At 35.6% G+C, this 19,783-nt stretch overlaps 2 protein-coding genes across 6 annotated transcripts in view; both read right to left on the bottom strand.

Moving 5' to 3' along the window:
* Positions 1-14,142: 14,142 nt before the first annotated feature.
* LOC103958019 (protein disulfide-isomerase LQY1, chloroplastic-like) lies at positions 14,143-16,941 on the bottom strand. Its single transcript, XM_009370254.3, has 4 exons — positions 16,574-16,941; positions 16,230-16,266; positions 14,933-15,016; positions 14,143-14,380 (listed from the first exon to the last, which is right to left on the bottom strand). The coding sequence occupies exons 1-4, from the start codon at positions 16,907-16,909 to the stop codon at positions 14,328-14,330; spliced, it is 510 nt and encodes a 169-aa protein (XP_009368529.2). The 5' UTR covers positions 16,910-16,941; the 3' UTR covers positions 14,143-14,327.
* Positions 16,942-18,168: 1,227 nt separating this feature from the next.
* The window catches only part of LOC103958051 (ubiquitin C-terminal hydrolase 12-like), a 39,403-nt gene continuing 37,788 nt past the window's right edge, over positions 18,169-19,783 (bottom strand). For 4 of the 5 annotated variants that reach the window (XM_048571245.1, XM_009370281.3, XM_009370273.3 and 1 more), the window contains 5 exons: positions 19,659-19,745; positions 19,414-19,530; positions 19,201-19,275; positions 18,965-19,051; positions 18,169-18,802 (listed from right to left, as the gene is read on the bottom strand). In XM_048571245.1, coding sequence (XP_048427202.1) covers positions 18,761-18,802; positions 18,965-19,051; positions 19,201-19,275; positions 19,414-19,530; positions 19,659-19,745 — 408 coding nt within the window. In that variant the 3' untranslated portion in view covers positions 18,169-18,760. Of the gene's footprint in view, positions 18,803-18,964; positions 19,052-19,200; positions 19,276-19,413; positions 19,531-19,658; positions 19,746-19,783 lie in introns of those variants that run through there. The other variant, XM_048571247.1, reaches the window with a different exon arrangement.

The raw sequence follows: 19,783 nt of genomic DNA on the forward strand, positions 1-19,783 counted from the left end.
CTGCTGCAAACGCAACACCTGTCACTCAGACTCAAACACAGCCTTCACCGAACCCGCCGAACACGTTGCAAGGTCTTTTTGCTGACCAACTTCAACAGTTGGCTTAAGTTGTGTCCATGATGAATTTAAACAATACCTCTGGTAATAACAGTGCTTATGCGAATGCAGCAGGTCTGTCTCATTTTATTGTTGCATCCATTAATTCTGTATATACTAAACCTTGGATTTTGGATAGCGGGGCTACCAATCATATCATTTCAGATTCTTCATATTTTTCCCAAAGCACATCTTCACCAATATCCACTGTTAAATTACCCACCGGCTCTTCAGCCAAAATCACTTCTATAGGCATTGTACCATTCAATTTAGATATTACCTTAGACAATGTTTTATGTCTTCCTTCTTTTCACTTAAATCTTATGTCTGCCAGTTAAGTCACTGATTCTCTAAATTGTTGCGCCATTTTGTTTCCCACTTTCTGTGTCTTGCAGGACTTGGCTATGGGGAAGATGATTGGATCGGGTAAGCAACGTGATGGTCTTTATTACATGTCCCCGTTACAACGAATGCCTCTCTCCTGTCAAGTTTCCCATTCCTCCAATTTGTGGCATATGCAACTTGGACATCCTTCACTCGGCTTAAATTAGTATTTCCTTCATTATCTTCAAATAATTTTTCTTTTGATAGTAATTGTACTGTTTGTCCCATGGCTAAACAAACCAAACTTCCATTTCCTTTAAGTTCTATATCAACTCATGCTTCCTTTGATTTGTTACATTGTGATATATGGGGCCCTCATAAAGTTCCTACACATTCAGGAGCTCGATTCTTTCTTACCATAGTTGATGATTTTACTAGGTGCACGTGGGTTTTTTTAATGCAACATAAATCTGAAACTCAACACCTTTTAAAATCTTTTGTTACTTTTGCTCATACACAATTTCATGCAAATATAAAAGCAGTAAGGGTTGACAATGGGTCTGAGTTTTTGTCTATGAAAGATTTTTTTCAAACTAGTGGCATTGAATACCAACGCACCTGTGTTTACACTCCATAACAAAATGGCGTTGTCGAACATAAGCATCGTCACATTCTCACCGTTGCACGTAGCTTACACTTCCAATCTCATGTACCCCTTTCATTTTGGGGTGAGTGTGTATCCACCGTTGTCTATCTTATTAATCGATTACCATCTCCTTTGTTATCTAACAAATCTCCTTTTGAATTATTATATAAACGTCTGCCATCTTTTGACCACTTGAAAGTTTTTGGTTGTTTGTGTTTTGCTACTGTTGTTCACCTTGCTCATAAATTCAATCCTCGTGCTCAACGATGTGTCTTTGTTGGACACCCCACTGGTCAAAAAGGTTATAAACTATACGATTTGGACACTAAAAAATTCTTTGTCAATCGTGACGTTAAATTTACAGAAAATGCCTTCCATTTTTAATCTCTACCTTCATCCCCTATAACCCCCACCCTTCCCCTACACGACAGCGAGCCCCTCATATCTCCCCACCCCACCTACCTGAAGGAAAATTTGTGAAAAACATGTTCATTTAAGCAACATCAATAGCATGCAATTAACAATTAAAGGCGGAATCATGCTTGTATGCACTTAAAACAAAACATTTACCCATGAAATTCAAAGCCTAGTAGATAGGTGAACCAAGACTCAACTCAAAACAAAGTGAGTTGAGAAATCAATACCTTTGTAGATTCCTCTTTGCATAAGCAAAGGCTAATCACCCAAAGAGAGGGCCTTCATTCCTTGCATCTTAGATCCATGGATTTGGATGGATGAAAAGGTTTCTCCAAGTTCCCAAAATTGAGAACCTCTAATGATTCATCACCAAGGCATAATGAAGAAGAAATGAGTGACCTTGGAGGAGTTTGATTGCTAGATGATCCCTCCAAGGTGGCCTAAATTTTAGAGAGAAAGGAGAGCTTGTGTTCTCATCCTTTCCCCAAAAATTACCATATGTAAATTTTAGGCTATAAAGTCCTTTATATAGTCCCTTCAAATAAGTGACCTAATGGACCAAAAGCCCTATTCTTCTAACATGGCAAGCCTATAGGGTTTATTGGGCTTTCAAGCCCTTTGTTTATTCAAGTTGTCATACAACTTGAGTTAATGGGCTTGACATTCAAATCCCATTGGGCCTTGCGGCCCAAAACTAACCCGAGGTCTTTAACGAACTTATTCGTTTGATTAATTAACATATTAATTAATCCTAGCCTTAGATAAATAATTAAACCATTTAATTATTCTTACTCATCTCCGTTGTTTCTTCAAACTCTACCTTACTTGGTGAACGATCCATTAGGTTCCTTTTAGCGAGGCAGTGGGCGATTAAAACTCTTTCTAATCGATTGTGAATTGAAACTTACTTTCAATTCTCCCGTTAGTGATAATACACTTTTAGGGCTTCCACAAACCATGGTTGACGCCTAGCAGCATGTCATGGTTACCCAAGCTAATCAGAAGAGGTGGAGAACCTATTCAGTTTTAGGATTACAAATGCAATACGGTCTTTCTCTAATACAATACTCTTGACCACATTGTTTGGTTTGATAGTTTATTCATGTCTACTATCCAATGTGAGTCTTGTGCTTATATGATTACCTTGAATGTGATTTGGAACACATTCCTAAATCTCATTCATACTTTGGCCAAAGATTCAAAATCATATCATAGAGTATTCTCCCTCAAACAGTTTGAAGGTTAGAGATCCCTTGTTGCGCATTCACTTGCCTCCATGGCTAAGTGGCTTAACCCCAACGATGCCATGGACACCCTCATGATGGAGTGACTTTGACATAATCAAAGATTAAGGACCTAACCACAAGACAACTGTGATGCCTCAGGTCAAAAGACTAATTTGCATTATCCCAACCATGAGTTCTCATGTGACATGAATATGAGAACTCTTCGTTGATCGTGTTCAGTGAACTCATTCTCTATTGAGCACCTACGTACTTGTCTTGATGTCACACACACCAATGACTCGAGACTAGTCACTCTCCCTGAGAGAAGACATAACACGTACTGATCTTAACGGACTGTCAATGCCCAATTGACAATCCTATAATCAGGAACGTTTAGGATGTGTCAACGAAAAAATGGTCTCATGAATCTAACTTCTTTAGATCGCATTCTTCCAATCACATATTCCTTGGACTTATCGTTTAAGCATATAACATTTATATGAGACGACTCAAACAATAATCTTTGCCCTTTACATTTAAACTACATTAGTTTGAAATGTCCATAAAGTATCATCATATGATTGGTTTTAGGGCACATTTCCAACAATCTCCCACTTGCACTAGAGCCAATCAGCTTGTTCATCAGTGATGATACCTCTTCTGTAATTCATTTCATAAATGGCTGAGTAGTAGGCCTAAATAATGGATATCTATATGTTATCCATAGAAGCAACCTTGAGACTAACGACGTCACCATTATACATGATTCTCAATCATGTGGTTTAGTCTCTCATTTGAGTTCGGACCTTGATGAGACCTTGATTCCCTGGCTTGAGCTATCGCCCCATTAGTGTCATACACTTTCTGGTTGGAACCGAATGGAGAGTTCATGAATGAACTTTCCCATCCAAACAACAATGTTGTAAGCTTCTATATGGCAATATATTTTGCATGCATGATGGAACACATTAAAATCATTTACTTTTAACGTTTCCACCCAAATATCTCTTTAGTCATAATAAAGAGATATCTCACTTCATTCATAATGAAGAGATATTCTATGATGGATTAGATTCATAATCTAATACATTTACGCTTCCATTACGTTACTCTAATTCTTCCTCATTCTTGAGGAATCCATCCTTAGTATTTCTTAAATACCTAAGGATTCACTTGACAGTTGCCATGGTTTTGATCCTGGGCTTGCACTGATATCATCTTGTACCGTTCTAGGTACAACTTATATCAATGTTTTCATACAATATGTAATACATAAATCACCTTTCTGCGTATGCATAAAGGATTCTATTTACGCATTATTTCTTTGGGAGTCAAAGGGTACATTCCTTTTGAGAAGAACAACTTCCTAGTCTCACTAGAATTGTCATTCTAATTGAAGTTTATCATCATATGAGAAACTTCTTAGCATCTCTTGTCTATTTTAGGGATTGATATAATCCAATTATATCTTGAAATCTATCATTATAGATTTCCATCCCATGTATATAGACTATGTCTCTCATATACATTCTATCATTATAGAATGTTTAAAGTCATAACTTTAACGATGAAGAATTCCTTTCATTTTCAAAATTAATATATATCATGTATATATATTTAAATTTAGGAATATGATCAACTCCCACTAATCTTTTGTAAACCTAGTAAACAAAAGATTCATTTACATCTTTATGAGAAATCAAACAATTGATCTTTTCTCATAAGACGCTTATAGCTCCCACTAGCTTGCTAAGATCCATGATGGATGGATCTCTACAACTAACATGTCTTAGAAGTATATATCATATATATATGGGTAATTGGTAATGTCCAACGAACTAAATCTTATTTATGTTCATTCTTCTCCTAATGGAGAAATTCATTATCTTACGATGCTACTTTCCTTGATATTTTTCAAGGAAATTAATCTAAAATGTTACTTTTGCCTTGGATCAAATCTAAGGAGGTAAATACTTTAGACGTCTTACTCATCTACTTACATTTCTTGAATTCTTTGAAACCTTTTGCAAAGTATTCGGACTTGTGTTTATTCAAAATAAACTATAGTCCAACCGAGAGTGATCTTCGGTGAATGTCATACAACATGAGTAGTATTATGTTGTGGACAAGTGCCACTAACATCTAAGTGAATTAACCTCAACAACTTTGTGATTCTTTCTTCTTTCCAAAAGAATAAAGATTCGAACATTTCGCCTCTATACAATTTTAACAAGAAGGTATTGGATCCGGATCTAACGATCCAAAGCATCCATCTATGACCAACTCGTAACTTATGTTTTAGAGGTATCACAACTCAGTTGGGATTAGTCACTACCTTGCAACCTTTTGGGTTTTAAGCATCGTTATATTCTTAAACAGTTAACACTACCACATCATCTCTACTATAGAGACAATTAATTAGATTATCATAATCTAATCATTCATTAATAAAGAACAATGTTTTGTCAAACAAAACATTCATCCATCTCTACAATAGTGACGGAATTAAGTTCCTTAAAATTGGGACGTAAAGACAATCTTTGGTTTTTCCAATTTCTTTGGTAGTTCATATGAGGAAGTAAGTACAATCCGCTTTCGCAGAGATCTATATTTTATTCACTTTCCGAATGTGAAGCACTTTCTCTTCTCTCATTAATCTTCTACTTTTTATTAGCACACTTTTACAACAATTGTAAAACATAGTTACTAATACAGAATCAAACATTCAAGTAGAAGAACCAACTGTTTTGAATTATTCAAGAACATTTTACAACACCTTCGAAAGGTGTGTTCTTGACACTTGCAAGACATTTCTTGCAAATACCCCTTCCAATGTCCATCCTTTCATAAAGAAAGTTTGTTCCCTTGAAGTTATTTTTGCTTTCTTCATTTGACTTCCCTTTTGACTACAATAGTCATGGTCCCTAAACTCCCACTATCTCTCTTGAAACTTATTTCAAATGTGTTATACACATCAAACGATTTGGAGAGCGTGCGGTTATTGTTCACTATATAGTTTACAATAAACTTAGTGAACCATTAGGATAGGGACACAAAGGTGAAGTCCTTGCCTAGTTTCCGTCTCGTTAAGTGGTTTAACACTTCAACACTCAATGATTCAAAAATCATCATAAGTCCATATAAATGGACTATTTTTGTCAACCAACCATTATGTTCTAAACATAATAACAAACTTTCAAGAGTTGTTCAAGACAACTCTCATTTCTTCATACAACAATTTGTAAGTGAAGAATCATGGCACATAAAGTGTCCATGCCCTTGTGCTTACTTCAAAAGTTCCTTGTTTATGTAACAAAGAAACAAGCACTAAAGTTTGTGTTAATTAAGGGTTGTTCAAAGCAACTCTTATTTCTTCATACAACAATTTGTATTTGAAGAATTATGACATTAAAAGTGTTGTCCTTCTCATGTTAGACTTATCTAAAATATTCTTCCAATGATACATTATCAATAGGAAGATTGTGAGGATGAGACTACTTAGTTACGTCTACAAGCCATTAAAGACAATCTATGAGATTGTAGAACTAAGTCCGGAAATTAAAGCATTCGGCTTTTCTTTGTCAAGTTTTGGATAGCGTTTGCAAATATATTGGTAAATAAATACATAACGAATATAAATTGATTGATTTTAAGCCATTTGATTCGGGTCTTTAAATCAAATAGCACCACCCACTATTTTTGGCAAATTCCATATCCCTCATCGGAATTCGAGAGTTTTGGAGGAAACTCTTAGTAGGGTATGGGAGGCTCACTATTACCAAGCCCACCTCACGATGATACGATGTTGGTTAGCAAAAATAATGATGAGAGAATAACGCTCTACTCATTTACAACGTTTGTAATTACCCATCTTGTTTGGCCTCTAGAGAATGTTGCCTCACGATGATACGATGTTGGCACTATTGCACTTAGTTAAGTTATTCCCACCATGCTTAGTTCGTGTAGGGGTTCAAGAATAGCCTCACAATGATATGATGTTGGCCATCCTCGTTGCCTACACTCACCTCATCATATGCGTATAGACTCCTCCTGAATGTAAGCATGCACTTTGTACTCCCCCATGATAGGGTGAAGCCGGTGTACAAGTCACAAACTATTGGAGCCTACCACGGTGGAAGGCCACGAAGAGATATTCAAAGCATCTCTCACTTATCAACTTAATATTGATTTGGTTGAGGGTTTTCAGGTCTCATCACATATAAACATACATTTTAATCCAATTAAAACATTTTGGTCCTATTACAACTATTGGTCCATATGATTGATTTAGTAGTATATAATACTCCCACTATGCTTTTAAAACGGTTTTTAAAGCAAGACTATATGGTACTACTAACATAAGATTTGCATTCATTGATGGACTATATAGTTGCCTTAGGGCCTTAGGATGACTATGAACCTTTGATTAGATCCAACACGAGCCTTGTGTTGAATCTCGGTCTAGGGATGGTGATTGATTTTAGTTACGCGTTTAATCACATTAAGGCGTGTTGTCTTATTGGGCGTTGGACCCAACTACTCCATTTCATGCACATCGAATAAAACAAGAAAGGAGTACTTCAAAGTAAATAAGAGCTTATGCTCTTTTACAACAATTGATCAAATCAAATTACTTTAAAGTAAAGAAGAGCTTATGCTCTTTTACAACAATTGATCATATCAAATTACAACCAAAATTTAATCTACACATTCCCATGGTTCAAACAAATTTGAAACGGCCTTTCACATAGCTCAATTATCGTAGGCTAAGGTTCATAATCACCCTTTCTTTAATTAATTAACGCTTTAACTAATTAAACTTGAATGCAACATTTTCATTTGGTTTTTGTATCCATAGAATTGATTTAAATGGAGCTAAATGAAATGAAAATCCAATTCTCATTTAAAGAGACAAAACAATTTTGTTCTCTACCTAATTTGGGCCAAAATGCTATGACCTCAACTTGTTTGGGCCATAGTGCAATTAACCTCAACTTTTGGGCTATTTTGCAAAAACTTAAACTTTTGGGGTCACTTTGTAAAAACACAAAAGTCCACTACTTCATGTAATTACAACTAGAACCCAAAAATTTCCACAAAAAATAAAACTTCATTAAAGGAGCAAAACAATTTGTCCTTTTAGTGATTTTGGACCTTTACGTAAAAACGTAAACTTTTGGGTCAAAATGCAAATACACAAAAGTATCAAAACTTTATATAATTGCATAAAAGCCCCACAAGGACCCTAATTGAGTAGGGTGGCCGGCCACTTTGAAACAAAGTGTATAAAAATTTCAAAGTTTTTTGTAAGTGGGTGTGTGTAATGGAATAAATCATTACACACCAACCCACTAAAATTTCTTTAATTTTTCAAAATAAATATCTAATATATTTAAACATAAGAAATATTTCAAAACAAAAACTTTATGAAATAAATCAAAACTTTGAATCAAAACACCAAACCTTTTGTTCTTGGCAAGAACATATCAAGAACAATGAAGAACATTCATGAAAACCCATAAGAGCTCCATGAACATTCTTCACCCAAAAACATACCAAAACCACTCAAACTTAAGGGAAATAACATACAACCATACTAGGGTACATAGGGGTTCCAAAAGTCACTTTAAAACACTTTTAACAAGTCAAACAAGAACCCAAAAATCCACCCTTTGGATTTGGCCGAATTTCCCCAAAAACATGGCACCAAATTTTAGCTCCAAAATTCATGCTCATATGAACTACATCTACAACATTTGAGATGGCAAATTTTCTAACAAAATTTACATTCAAAGAAGCAAGAATAAAGCTTGTAACAATTACAACATTCAAATCACAAACTATGAACTACAAAACCCAAAAGGATTCACCAACTACTAGACTTAGGCTCTTGATACCACTTGAAGGAAAATTTGTGAAAAACATGTTCATTTAAGCAACATCAATAGCATGCAATTAACAATTAAAGGCGGAATCATGCTTGTATGCACTTAAAACAAAACATTTACCCATGAAATTCAAAGCCTAGTAGATAGGTGAACCAAGACTCAACTCAAAACAAAGTGAGTTGAGAAATCAATACCTTTGTAGATTCCTCTTTGCATAAGCAAAGGCTAATCACCCAAAGAGAGGGCCTTCATTCCTTGCATCTTAGATCCATGGATTTGGATGGATGAAAAGGTTTCTCCAAGTTCCCAAAATTGAGAACCTCTAATGATTCATCACCAAGGCATAATGAAGAAGAAATGAGTGACCTTGGAGGAGTTTGATTGCTAGATGATCCCTCCAAGGTGGCCTAAATTTTAGAGAGAAAGGAGAGCTTGTGTTCTCATCCTTTCCCCAAAAATTACCATATGTAAATTTTAGGCTATAAAGTCCTTTATATAGTCCCTTCAAATAAGTGACCTAATGGACCAAAAGCCCTATTCTTCTAACATGGCAAGCCTATAGGGTTTATTGGGCTTTCAAGCCCTTTGTTTATTCAAGTTGTCATACAACTTGAGTTAATGGGCTTGACATTCAAATCCCATTGGGCCTTGCGGCCCAAAACTAACCCGAGGTCTTTAACGAACTTATTCGTTTGATTAATTAACATATTAATTAATCCTAGCCTTAGATAAATAATTAAACCATTTAATTATTCTTACTCATCTCCGTTGTTTCTTCAAACTCTACCTTACTTGGTGAACGATCCATTAGGTTCCTTTTAGCGAGGCAGTGGGCGATTAAAACTCTTTCTAATCGATTGTGAATTGAAACTTACTTTCAATTCTCCCATTAGTGATAATACACTTTTAGGGCTTCCACAAACCATGGTTGACGCCTAGCAGCATGTCATGGTTACCCAAGCTAATCAGAAGAGGTGGAGAACCTATTCAGTTTTAGGATTACAAATGCAATACGGTCTTTCTCTAATACAATACTCTTGACCACATTGTTTGGTTTGATAGTTTATTCATGTCTACTATCCAATGTGAGTCTTGTGCTTATATGATTACCTTGAATGTGATTTGGAACACATTCCTAAATCTCATTCATACTTTGGCCAAAGATTCAAAATCATATCATAGAGTATTCTCCCTCAAACAGTTTGAAGGTTAGAGATCCCTTGTTGCGCATTCACTTGCCTCCATGGCTAAGTGGCTTAACCCCAACGATGCCATGGACACCCTCATGATGGAGTGACTTTGACATAATCAAAGATTAAGGACCTAACCACAAGACAACTGTGATGCCTCAGGTCAAAAGACTAATTTGCATTATCCCAACCATGAGTTCTCATGTGACATGAATATGAGAACTCTTCGTTGATCGTGTTCAGTGAACTCATTCTCTATTGAGCACCTACGTACTTGTCTTGATGTCACACACACCAATGACTCGAGACTAGTCACTCTCCCTGAGAGAAGACATAGCACGTACTGATCTTAACGGACTGTCAATGCCCAATTGACAATCCTATAATCAGGAACATTTAGGATGTGTCAACGAAAGAATGGTCTCATGAATCTAACTTCTTTAGATCGCATTCTTCCAATCACATATTCCTTGGACTTATCGTTTAAACATATAACATTTATATGAGACGACTCAAACAATAATCTTTGCCCTTTACATTTAAACTACATTAGTTTGAAATGTCCGTAAAGTATCATCATATGATTGGTTTTAGGGCACATTTCCAACACTACCCGATCTTGCTAACACCACAATCTCACGGCCAGCTTGTCAACCTTCTCATCCATCACCCTCCAATCCTAACCTCCAGACCCTACCACCTAATACTACACCACCTGACATGCTTCCACACCTAATCCTACCACTCCTGCCATGCTTCCATCACCCTCCCCACCCAATGCCGTGTCTATCTCTCCTACCTCACAATCCACTGACATATCTGCCCTATCACCTGTCCTCTCCCATCCACCAGATGCCACGTCCGTTTAGTCACCCTCTCCACCCCTTCCACGCCAATCTCACCGTCCTAAGCACCCTCCCATATGGCATAAAGATTATCACGTGACTAACCAGGGCAGTCACTCTCCTTCGGCACCTCGTCCTTCCACAGATAGTCGTTACCCTCTCTTTAATTTTCTTTCTTACTCACGCATTTCTTCTGCCCATTGTGCTTTTCTAGCCAACATTACAGGTCACACTGAACCTAATTCATATGCTCATGCTATCCTTGATCCTAATTGGCAACATGCCGTGCATGCAGAATTAATGGCTTTGCAGCAAAACAATACATGGACCATGGTTTCCTTACCTGCAGGCCATAAACCCATTAGCTGCAAATGGGTTTATAAAATCAAATACAACTCTGATGGCACAATTGAACATTACAAGGCTCGTCTTGTTGCAAAAGGATACACTCAAATTGAGGGCATCGATTATCAGGAGACATTTTCTCCTACTGCCAAACTCACTACTCTTTGTTGTCTCCTTGCTGTTGCCAGTGCACGTCATTGGTTCATTCATCAACTGGATGTTCAAAACGCTTTTCTCCATGGTGATTTGCATGATATTGTTTTCATGGAACCTCCTCCTGGTCTTCGCCAACAGGGGGAGAACATTGTATGTCTGCTTAACAAATCTTTATATGGACTCAAACACGCATCTAGAAATTGGTTTTCGACTTTTTCAGTCACCATTCAAAGAGCAGGTTACCAACAATCAAAAGCTGATTATTCTCTTTTTACCAAGGCTCAAGGTTCTTCGTTTACTGCAGTCTTTATCTACGTGGATGACATACTTCTTACAGGGAATGATCTTCAAGAGATGGAACGCCTCAAAACATTTATTCTCACACGCTTCCGCATCAAAGATCTTGGTAATTTGAAATATTTTTTAGGCATTGAATTTTCTCGTTCTTAGAAAGGCATTTTCATGTCTCAAAGAAAATATGCACTAGACATTTTGCAGGATTCTAGACTTACGGGAGCACGACCAGACAAGTTTCCAATGGAACAAAATTTGAAACTCACTCCCACAGATGGAGCATTGTTAGATGATCCCACCAAGTACAGAAGACTAGTTGGACGATTGATTTATCTTGCTGTCACTAGGCATGACATAGTCTTTTCAGTTCGCACATTGAGTCAATTCATGCATGAGCCTCGCAAGCCTCATTGGGATGCAGCTTTACGAATTCTCAGGTACATCAAAGGTACTCCTAGCCATGGTTTATTATTCCTGTCACTGATAATCTTGAGTTAAAAGCTTTTTGTGATTCTGATTGGGGAGGTTGTCGTGCCACAAGAAGGGCAATTACAGGATATTGTGTTTTTCTTGGAAATTCTCTCATCTCTTGGAAATTCAAGAAACAAGACAATATTTCTCGATCATCTGCAGAAGCCGAATATTGAGCTATGGCCAACACATGTTTAGAGTTAACCTGGCTATGCTATATATTGCAAGATTTAAAGGTTCTGCAAAAGGCTCCTGCACCTTTATTTTGTGATAATCAAGCTGCCCTATATATTGCAACTAATCCTGTTTTTCACGAGTGTACAAAGCATATTGAAATTGATTGTCACATTGTTCGAGAAAAACTGCAAACTGGAATGATTATTCCCTCACATGTGCCTACACGTTTCCAGTTAGAAGATTTATTTACAAAGGCCTTGGGAAAAGATCAATTTGCAACACTACGAACAAGTTGGGAGTTCATAATATTCACTCTACAACTTGAGGGGGAGTATTAAGAAATATCATGTAATATATTTTGTAATATATTTACTTAATATGGTTTATGTCAAATCCCACCAAAAAAGGGATACGATTTTCTAGGACATTGATGTATGGTTAATTGGTTGACCTACTAATGTATATATTGTACTGTAAAGTTATCAATAGAAATCAATTCGAAACCAATTCAGTTTGCTCCTTTCAATTGCCCTGCCATTCAGACATTTTAATATTCACTCCTTTTTAAGAGTGTTCGAGTTTAAGTAGGTTTACATCTCAAACTACAACTAAACCAATGCTAATATTACAGGTTGATTTTGTTTGATTTAAGCTTCAAGCTAACTTAATCTATTCTATTAAGAGAACTCTCATTGTCAAATTTTCTCTCCTTTTTTTTTTTTTTTTTTTTTTTACTATTTTGTACTTTTTGACAAAATGACAATCATGTCCTCATTTTTCCTATTTTATCCTCTTTTTTTTTTTTTTTTTTTTTGAAAGGATGACAATCATATACTTATTTTTCCAATTTTACCCTTACTTTTGATATGCAATATTTACATAAGAAAGACAAAAAAGTAATTATGTAATATTAAAAAAAATGCACTTATTAAGAGAAATTGTTCACACGCACAAAATGTATGCTATCTGCTAGTAATAATAATAATTATTATAATAATCTAAACTGCCTATTAATAAAACTTTGTTTGTCAACTGAAAATCAATGAAATTATTATTATACCCTACAACATATAATTGAAAAAAAAAATTAGAAAAGAAAAAAAATGTAGGCATTAAAATAATTTCACATAATCAAGTTTTTACTGTTTTTTTTCTCAACCTCGCAGCATGTCAACTTATCAATACCTAAGCTGACATTTCTCTCTCCTGGTAACCGTCAACCCCAACTTACATCTCTCTCTCCCTGTCGACCCCCATTTTATTCATGCTGCCCGTTTAAAATAAGTAACTTCTCATAAAAACATTAGGAAAAAAAAAAAAAAACAACTATTTGAGAAAAAAAAAATATTTTTTTTCAAACTGTGGCATTTGCTACTACTAGTAGTAGCAATAATAATAATAATAATAATAATAATAATAATAATAATAATAATTAAAAAAAAACAAACAAAGAGAAAACCTCTTATTTTTTTTAAGATAGGGAAATGACGTCAAATTTTAATTTGTGTATTAAACAAAGGCTTTTGTTGTGAATGGTTTTAAAAATTAATCAAACTCCTCAATTTGGTCTTTAAGTTTCAATGTCAATCAGTTTATTCTTTGGCTTTCACTGTTTCACATCAATGTGGTTCTTTTGGTAAAATTCTATCAATAATTTAGTTAGTGTGTTGACGTAACCGTTTAGTAACCATTTTATTTTCAGTTTTTAGATTTTACTGTTTTTGAAAGCTGAATACTCAAACCACTTTTAATTTTTTGAAAAATGAAAAACTCAAAACCAAAAACTGAAAGTTACTTCTTTGAGTTTTGAAATTTTAGCTTTCAGTTTTTTATTTTTTTTTATTAATTTTATTTTTATAAATAAATAAATTTAATTTTTAACTAAAATCAGTTTCAACACGAGTTATCAGTTTAAAAAATAGTGAAAACGAAACGGCTATCAAACAACCATTTAGTAAATGGTTTTTATCCATTTCTCGCTAACGAACAATGCTTCAGAAGATCTTGATTCTAATAATAAACAAAAAAAAAATATATATATACACACACACACACACACACACAACGGAAGAAAATACGAATTAGAATGGAATAAGCACATGTACATTAGAGAATGTGGCTACCACTTGAATGAACAAAAAGAAGATATGCATCTAGGCAAAAAGGAGTTGGAGCTAGAGAAAGTTCATTCAGAATTGCAAATAGGGAGAGAGATAGAGAGCAAAGTAATATTCTAAAAATTGTTACATAGTTCATAGCCGTCGAGAGTAGCCAGAACCTGCACATTTCTTGCAAAGTACCAATCCTACAAAAAAAGAAAAGAAAATCGATGAAGCTACTGCGAAAGCTACGACCTTATAAATAAATATGTGAGAAAATGAGAGATTGAACCATACAAAACAAATATCGAAAATGTTCACAATCTGGTGAATAACTTGACAATCTGATTACTACCAGAATCTTTGAGGGGCATGCAGAGTTCAAGACTAAAAGATCCTAATAATCTATGTCCCCAGAAACCAAGAGGAATAGCCTAATAGGAGTACAAGACTACTGCTTCACTTGTTCTATGGCATTTCAGTACTTAGTAGTAGTAGTGATGCGATTAGGGTTGCATTAGTATTAATCTACACGATTTACTTCCTGGGTACTCGCTCAGTACTACAACTTGTGACATGTGACACGGTACTTCAGCAGCACTTGTAGTTGTAGTACCGCAGACATTAAAAAATCAGAAGGGTGAGAGAGTATTATTAACCAAAATCCTAGATCGATTATGTTCTTCGATGATCATACATGCCTAATTAAGGTGTAAGGATCGTAATAATTGAGCAAAGAAGATGTCAGAAACTATTACCTGCACCCTTGCAAACCTTGCAGTCAACCAAGCCCGTCTCTAGCTTCATTTTGCCATTGTTGCAGAAGACACATTTCGTACCACCTACCGGTCCCAAACATATTCATGTATTAGGAGAAGACGGACAGTACTGAGACACCACCGGGGGCAAGTCTCAGTGATAGACAAAATGTTCAAACAAATAAAAGAAATACTAAATGTTGAAACAAAGAAACTAAACAGATGGTTTACGTATATTTGAATTCCAGTACTAACATTTTTTGTTTGCAGCATTGTGATCCTAATCCTATATGATAGATCCTTGGATGCTTCAAACTAAGGTTTTGTAGAGTAGGGATCAACAAGTAGATGTTCAACACTACATCACGTTCTAATGGTTGAGTACCAACGTGATTCCCCTGACTCGAGAACTCGTCCAAAACCTAGCTCAAACTGTGCACAATACTGTGAAATGCTCACAAAACGAGACTCCAAGAAGATAAATCGAAGCATCCACATCACATTGAAACTGAGAGAGTTCAAAATCATGTTTAAGATAAAATTCAGAGTAGACTGTTCACAAGTTATAATGTGCGACAGTGCGAGCTACAAAAGGGCTAATTGTACTTAAAACCCTTCAGTCTAAACTGGTTGGGTTCAGTCCCACATTTAAACCTCAACCTACGCTGGTCACCACTGGGAAAATCTTACTTGTCTGGTGACTGAAACTACGTGAAAAATAACATTAATCAAGATCCAAACAACACATGCTGTCAACCAAGTCCATCTTCGGCTTATTTCTTCGCTGCAGATCCTAAGTTTAAAATTGATCAACCATAAGAGACTTTACTGCATGATTAGTGTTACAATTTTCCCTTCCATATTAGCATGAAAAATGCATTAAAAAAAAGGGCTAACTAAAATGCAAATGCCACACAAGTGGACATGAGCCCTAGCGGTCTAAAGCCTCCAGTAGGAAAAGCTGTTTGGTCTCTGCTTGCACCATAAGATAAGCATCTGAGTGTCATATTAAGGGCCTGTATGGGACTACTAGGAGAAGAGTCAAAAGCGTTTTCAGACAACTAAAAGTTCTTTTGACTTAGTTTGGGAGAAAAACTTAAACGTACATATGGGCCATAGAAGTGCTTTTTTGAGAGGCTTGGATTTTTTAATAAAATTTCAACGTGTTTCTCTAGTTCAATGACATAAGTGCTGAAACTTTATCTATATCATATTCATATTCATATTGCTGTCAATCATTCATTTCTTATGTCAAAATTAAAAACGAAGAAAACAAAAGCAACCGGAAAGTGATTACCATTGCCAGCACATCTCTCACAAGGCACAGGGTCACCCTGCAAAAGATTCATCACTTTAACCCAAAAAAGCTAAAATCCATAACCCCCATTTTGTAAAGATAATTATAATTTGGAAAAACAGCTACAATAAACGTATTTTGATATTTGGTTAGCAGAAATGATTAATTTTCAGTACAGACGGCATATTGATCTCATATATCAACGACACAACAACACAACAATGTTACGATGACGACATAATAAACACTGATCATTTCTACAAAGAAATGTTAAAATATGTTTATTGTAGCGAATTGCCCCTATAACTTTTCGAAAAACAAAGGCAGAAGTAGTAGGTAGTTACCTTAAGGCCGAGAAAGAGGGAGAGAGCAATGGCGGCCAAGACACTGATAGTGGCAAGAAAAGTTTGGGTGTCCAAGGGTCTGTCGAAGCCAGCAAATAGGAGAATAGGTTGGACCAACAGCCGAGTGGTTGGCTGAATTATGATTTGACGTCCGGGGGCGGCAATAGTGGCAATGCCGGTGGCGGAGCAGCGGATGAGCGGAGGAGGGGTTTCGGGTTTTGTTTGAGGTTGGTGTGGAAAAGATTGAGATGTTGAAGGAAAAGAAGAAGAAGAAGAAGAAGAAGAAGAAGAAGAAGAGGAAAGAGGGTGGAGGGAATAGCAGGAAAGTGTGGCCATGGATACAAGTTAAATGAGTATGTGGAGCTCAGTTTCGGTACTCCAATTCTTTTTATTTATTTATTTTACCTATTTATTTATAACTTTTTTGCAAGGAAAAGAAAAAGAAACTTTTTTCAATTTTTTTCAATTTTTGGCATTAATTTAATAATTCGAAAAAGAAACAAGGACATAAAAAAAAGGTTGCTTAGAATGGTAAAATGGGTGTGTGAAAACTATTTTACTTTGGAGTTTCATTTCATTGTCATGACTTTGACTGCCAACTATTTGGTAAATATTCCGTCTTTAACTTGTAAGTTGAAGGTCTTTGAGACGAATTTCGTGGATAATGAGTTTGATACAAAGTTATTATGAAAACAAGAATGCTATTTTTAATGTCATTTGTACCAACTATTTATTAGAGATGCAACACACATGTGTTTGTGGATTCTAACTCTATTAGACAGATGATACAAATAAGTAGTAAGTGTATTACTATTCTTATGAAAAACCCATTGTGCTGCTTAGGCCAAATCTACCACCCATAGTATAAATATATTGTTGAACTTAAAAAAAAAAAAAAAAAAAGAGTCGTGTGAAAGCCCAACTAGGCTGTCGTTGGACTTGAATTAACGACCTATGGGCTTAACTCAACATATGTTAGACCTGAACGAATACAATAAAACCTCTATAAAGTTGAGACTAAACCAATTTTATAACTTAGGAAGGTTCTTACTTAATAGAGGTGTAGTTAAAAAATATTAGTTATCGACTTATTTATCCTCAATGAACATTGCATTTACTAAAAAAGATTCTTTAAGCGCCAAGTATTTTATTTCTTGGATATTTTTGTCCTCATTGACAATTAGAAATATGTGGAGGCGTGTTTTCTTAACATGAAACCTAGAAAAATTTATAACTTATTACAACATGGAATTTATTCAATACATAGTTGGGCTCAAGTTGGGATCAAGATTTTTGATGAATTGAAAAAGAGGTTATTCCATTGTAGAGTACTACTTTAAAAATGTTTTATTATAATAGTTGGACCACTAGTAAGGGATTAATTACACTAACATCCCTAAGGTTTTTTAAGTTTTCACAAAACTCCCGCGTCCCTTCCTCTTTCCACCTCTCTTTTGAGTGTCTTTTCCAACAAACAAGAATGTTATGCAGAGATTAGGTATACAAAGGCTTCTATCCAATCTATTCCTATATGGATTTGGTATACAAGAATGTTATGCGGAGATTAGCAAAGAGATGGTGATGACAAATTGACAAAGAGAAAATTTACCAATTCAATAACAGAAAAGAGCATATGTACTGTACTGCCCTCAATTCAATAGCAGCGCCTGGCAAATCTCTTTTACAAAAGTTTAGAAACATGTTTGGGAACTGACTAATCAACCAATGCGCCACCCCATCCATCTCGCTATCTAAACCGACCAGAAACGCGAAGCAAAACATGCAAAAAATGGCTGACTGACACCAAACTATACCTCTATACGTTCACTAGTTCCAAAAATCTTGTTTACTTACTGTCAAAGTTTACATTGATCTGATGACGGAAGTCCATTCACACGTCACCCAACGACGAAGCACCTCTGTCTGAAACTGTAGTTGAGCTCAAGAGGGGATTTTTCTTCAAGACACTGATTTAGGAAATGAGTCGTCCCCAACCACTCTTGATAAAGAATTAAATAGCTAACAAATTCGACTACCGAACGTTGCCAGACACCTTTTCAAAAGTTAGTATCACTGGATGGCTGCACAATCACTTTTCACCAATTCCCACTTTCACAGCCACACGATGTGAAGAATTTGCCCAACGCATCTCTGGAACGACAAAAAGCTCAATCATCCAACTACTTCCTAGTTGTAAATTTTTACTGGCTTTTCAAATGTATGACGATTCTGCAAAACACAAATTGTAAAAGTGGCAGAGTAATGTCAACATACAAGCCTATCCACAAATATATTTGAGCAAAAATATACTCTAGTAGTTTCAATGCCATCCTTGTTTTTAAAGAAAAATGGACACATGGAAGACGAACAAAACGGAAATATGCAACTCACCTGATTAGCTGCATAAGATCTTTTAGGAGAACTGTCAGAGTGCTCCAGCCCAAGATATGGCTCCCAAGCACCATAGACATCTCTTCTCTATATAGGATGGCAGATGAAAAACAAAACAATGGAAGTAAAATCTTAGATTAGAAACATACTACGAAAGTAATAATGTAAACTTCTATCTCTAAAGATTTCCATATCTATAGTAAAATGTTTACTGATTTGCAATTTCTATTTCACACCTGAAACCGACTAGACACAATGTCCGAGTCCTGAAGATATTCTGGGCGACCTAGGGAAATAAATGCAAACTTCCACTGGCAAAGGGAAAAAAAGTGATGTTTCATCAGTAGAATACAAAAATCCCATTTCTTCATTTAAAACTTATGAGAATGTCTATCTTTCTAACAAAATTATAAAAGTGAATATGATGATAATGAGAACTTAGGTTGCACCTTAGCGAACTCCTCATCTGCGACCTGTAATTTCTCTTGTACTCGAGCTTTAATTTCAGCCAAAGTTTCACCTTCATGTATGACCAAGAAAAAAGGTTCCCCAAAGTTTTGAATTTGCTACAAAAGAAAGGGAAAATTTGAGCATATAAGATACACAACATCATATGATATTCATTTTTGAAAGGCAAGCATACATCTGGAAGGCGAAAAATAGCAGAACTGTGAAACTAAATAGTTGCAACTACCATTCGGTTTTGAGCTGTGTCTTTAGTGAAATGGTAAACATGAATTACACGATCATTAGGACCAAGATTTTTCTCTTCCTCAGGAACCTATGAATTGAAAGGATACAAAAACACATCAATTAGAC

This window comes from the organism of the source record quoted next, unplaced genomic scaffold, assembly GCF_019419815.1.
Source record: "Pyrus x bretschneideri cultivar Hongxiangsu unplaced genomic scaffold, Pyrus_bretschneideri_v1 Contig58, whole genome shotgun sequence".
Taxonomy (NCBI): Eukaryota; Viridiplantae; Streptophyta; class Magnoliopsida; order Rosales; family Rosaceae; genus Pyrus; species Pyrus x bretschneideri.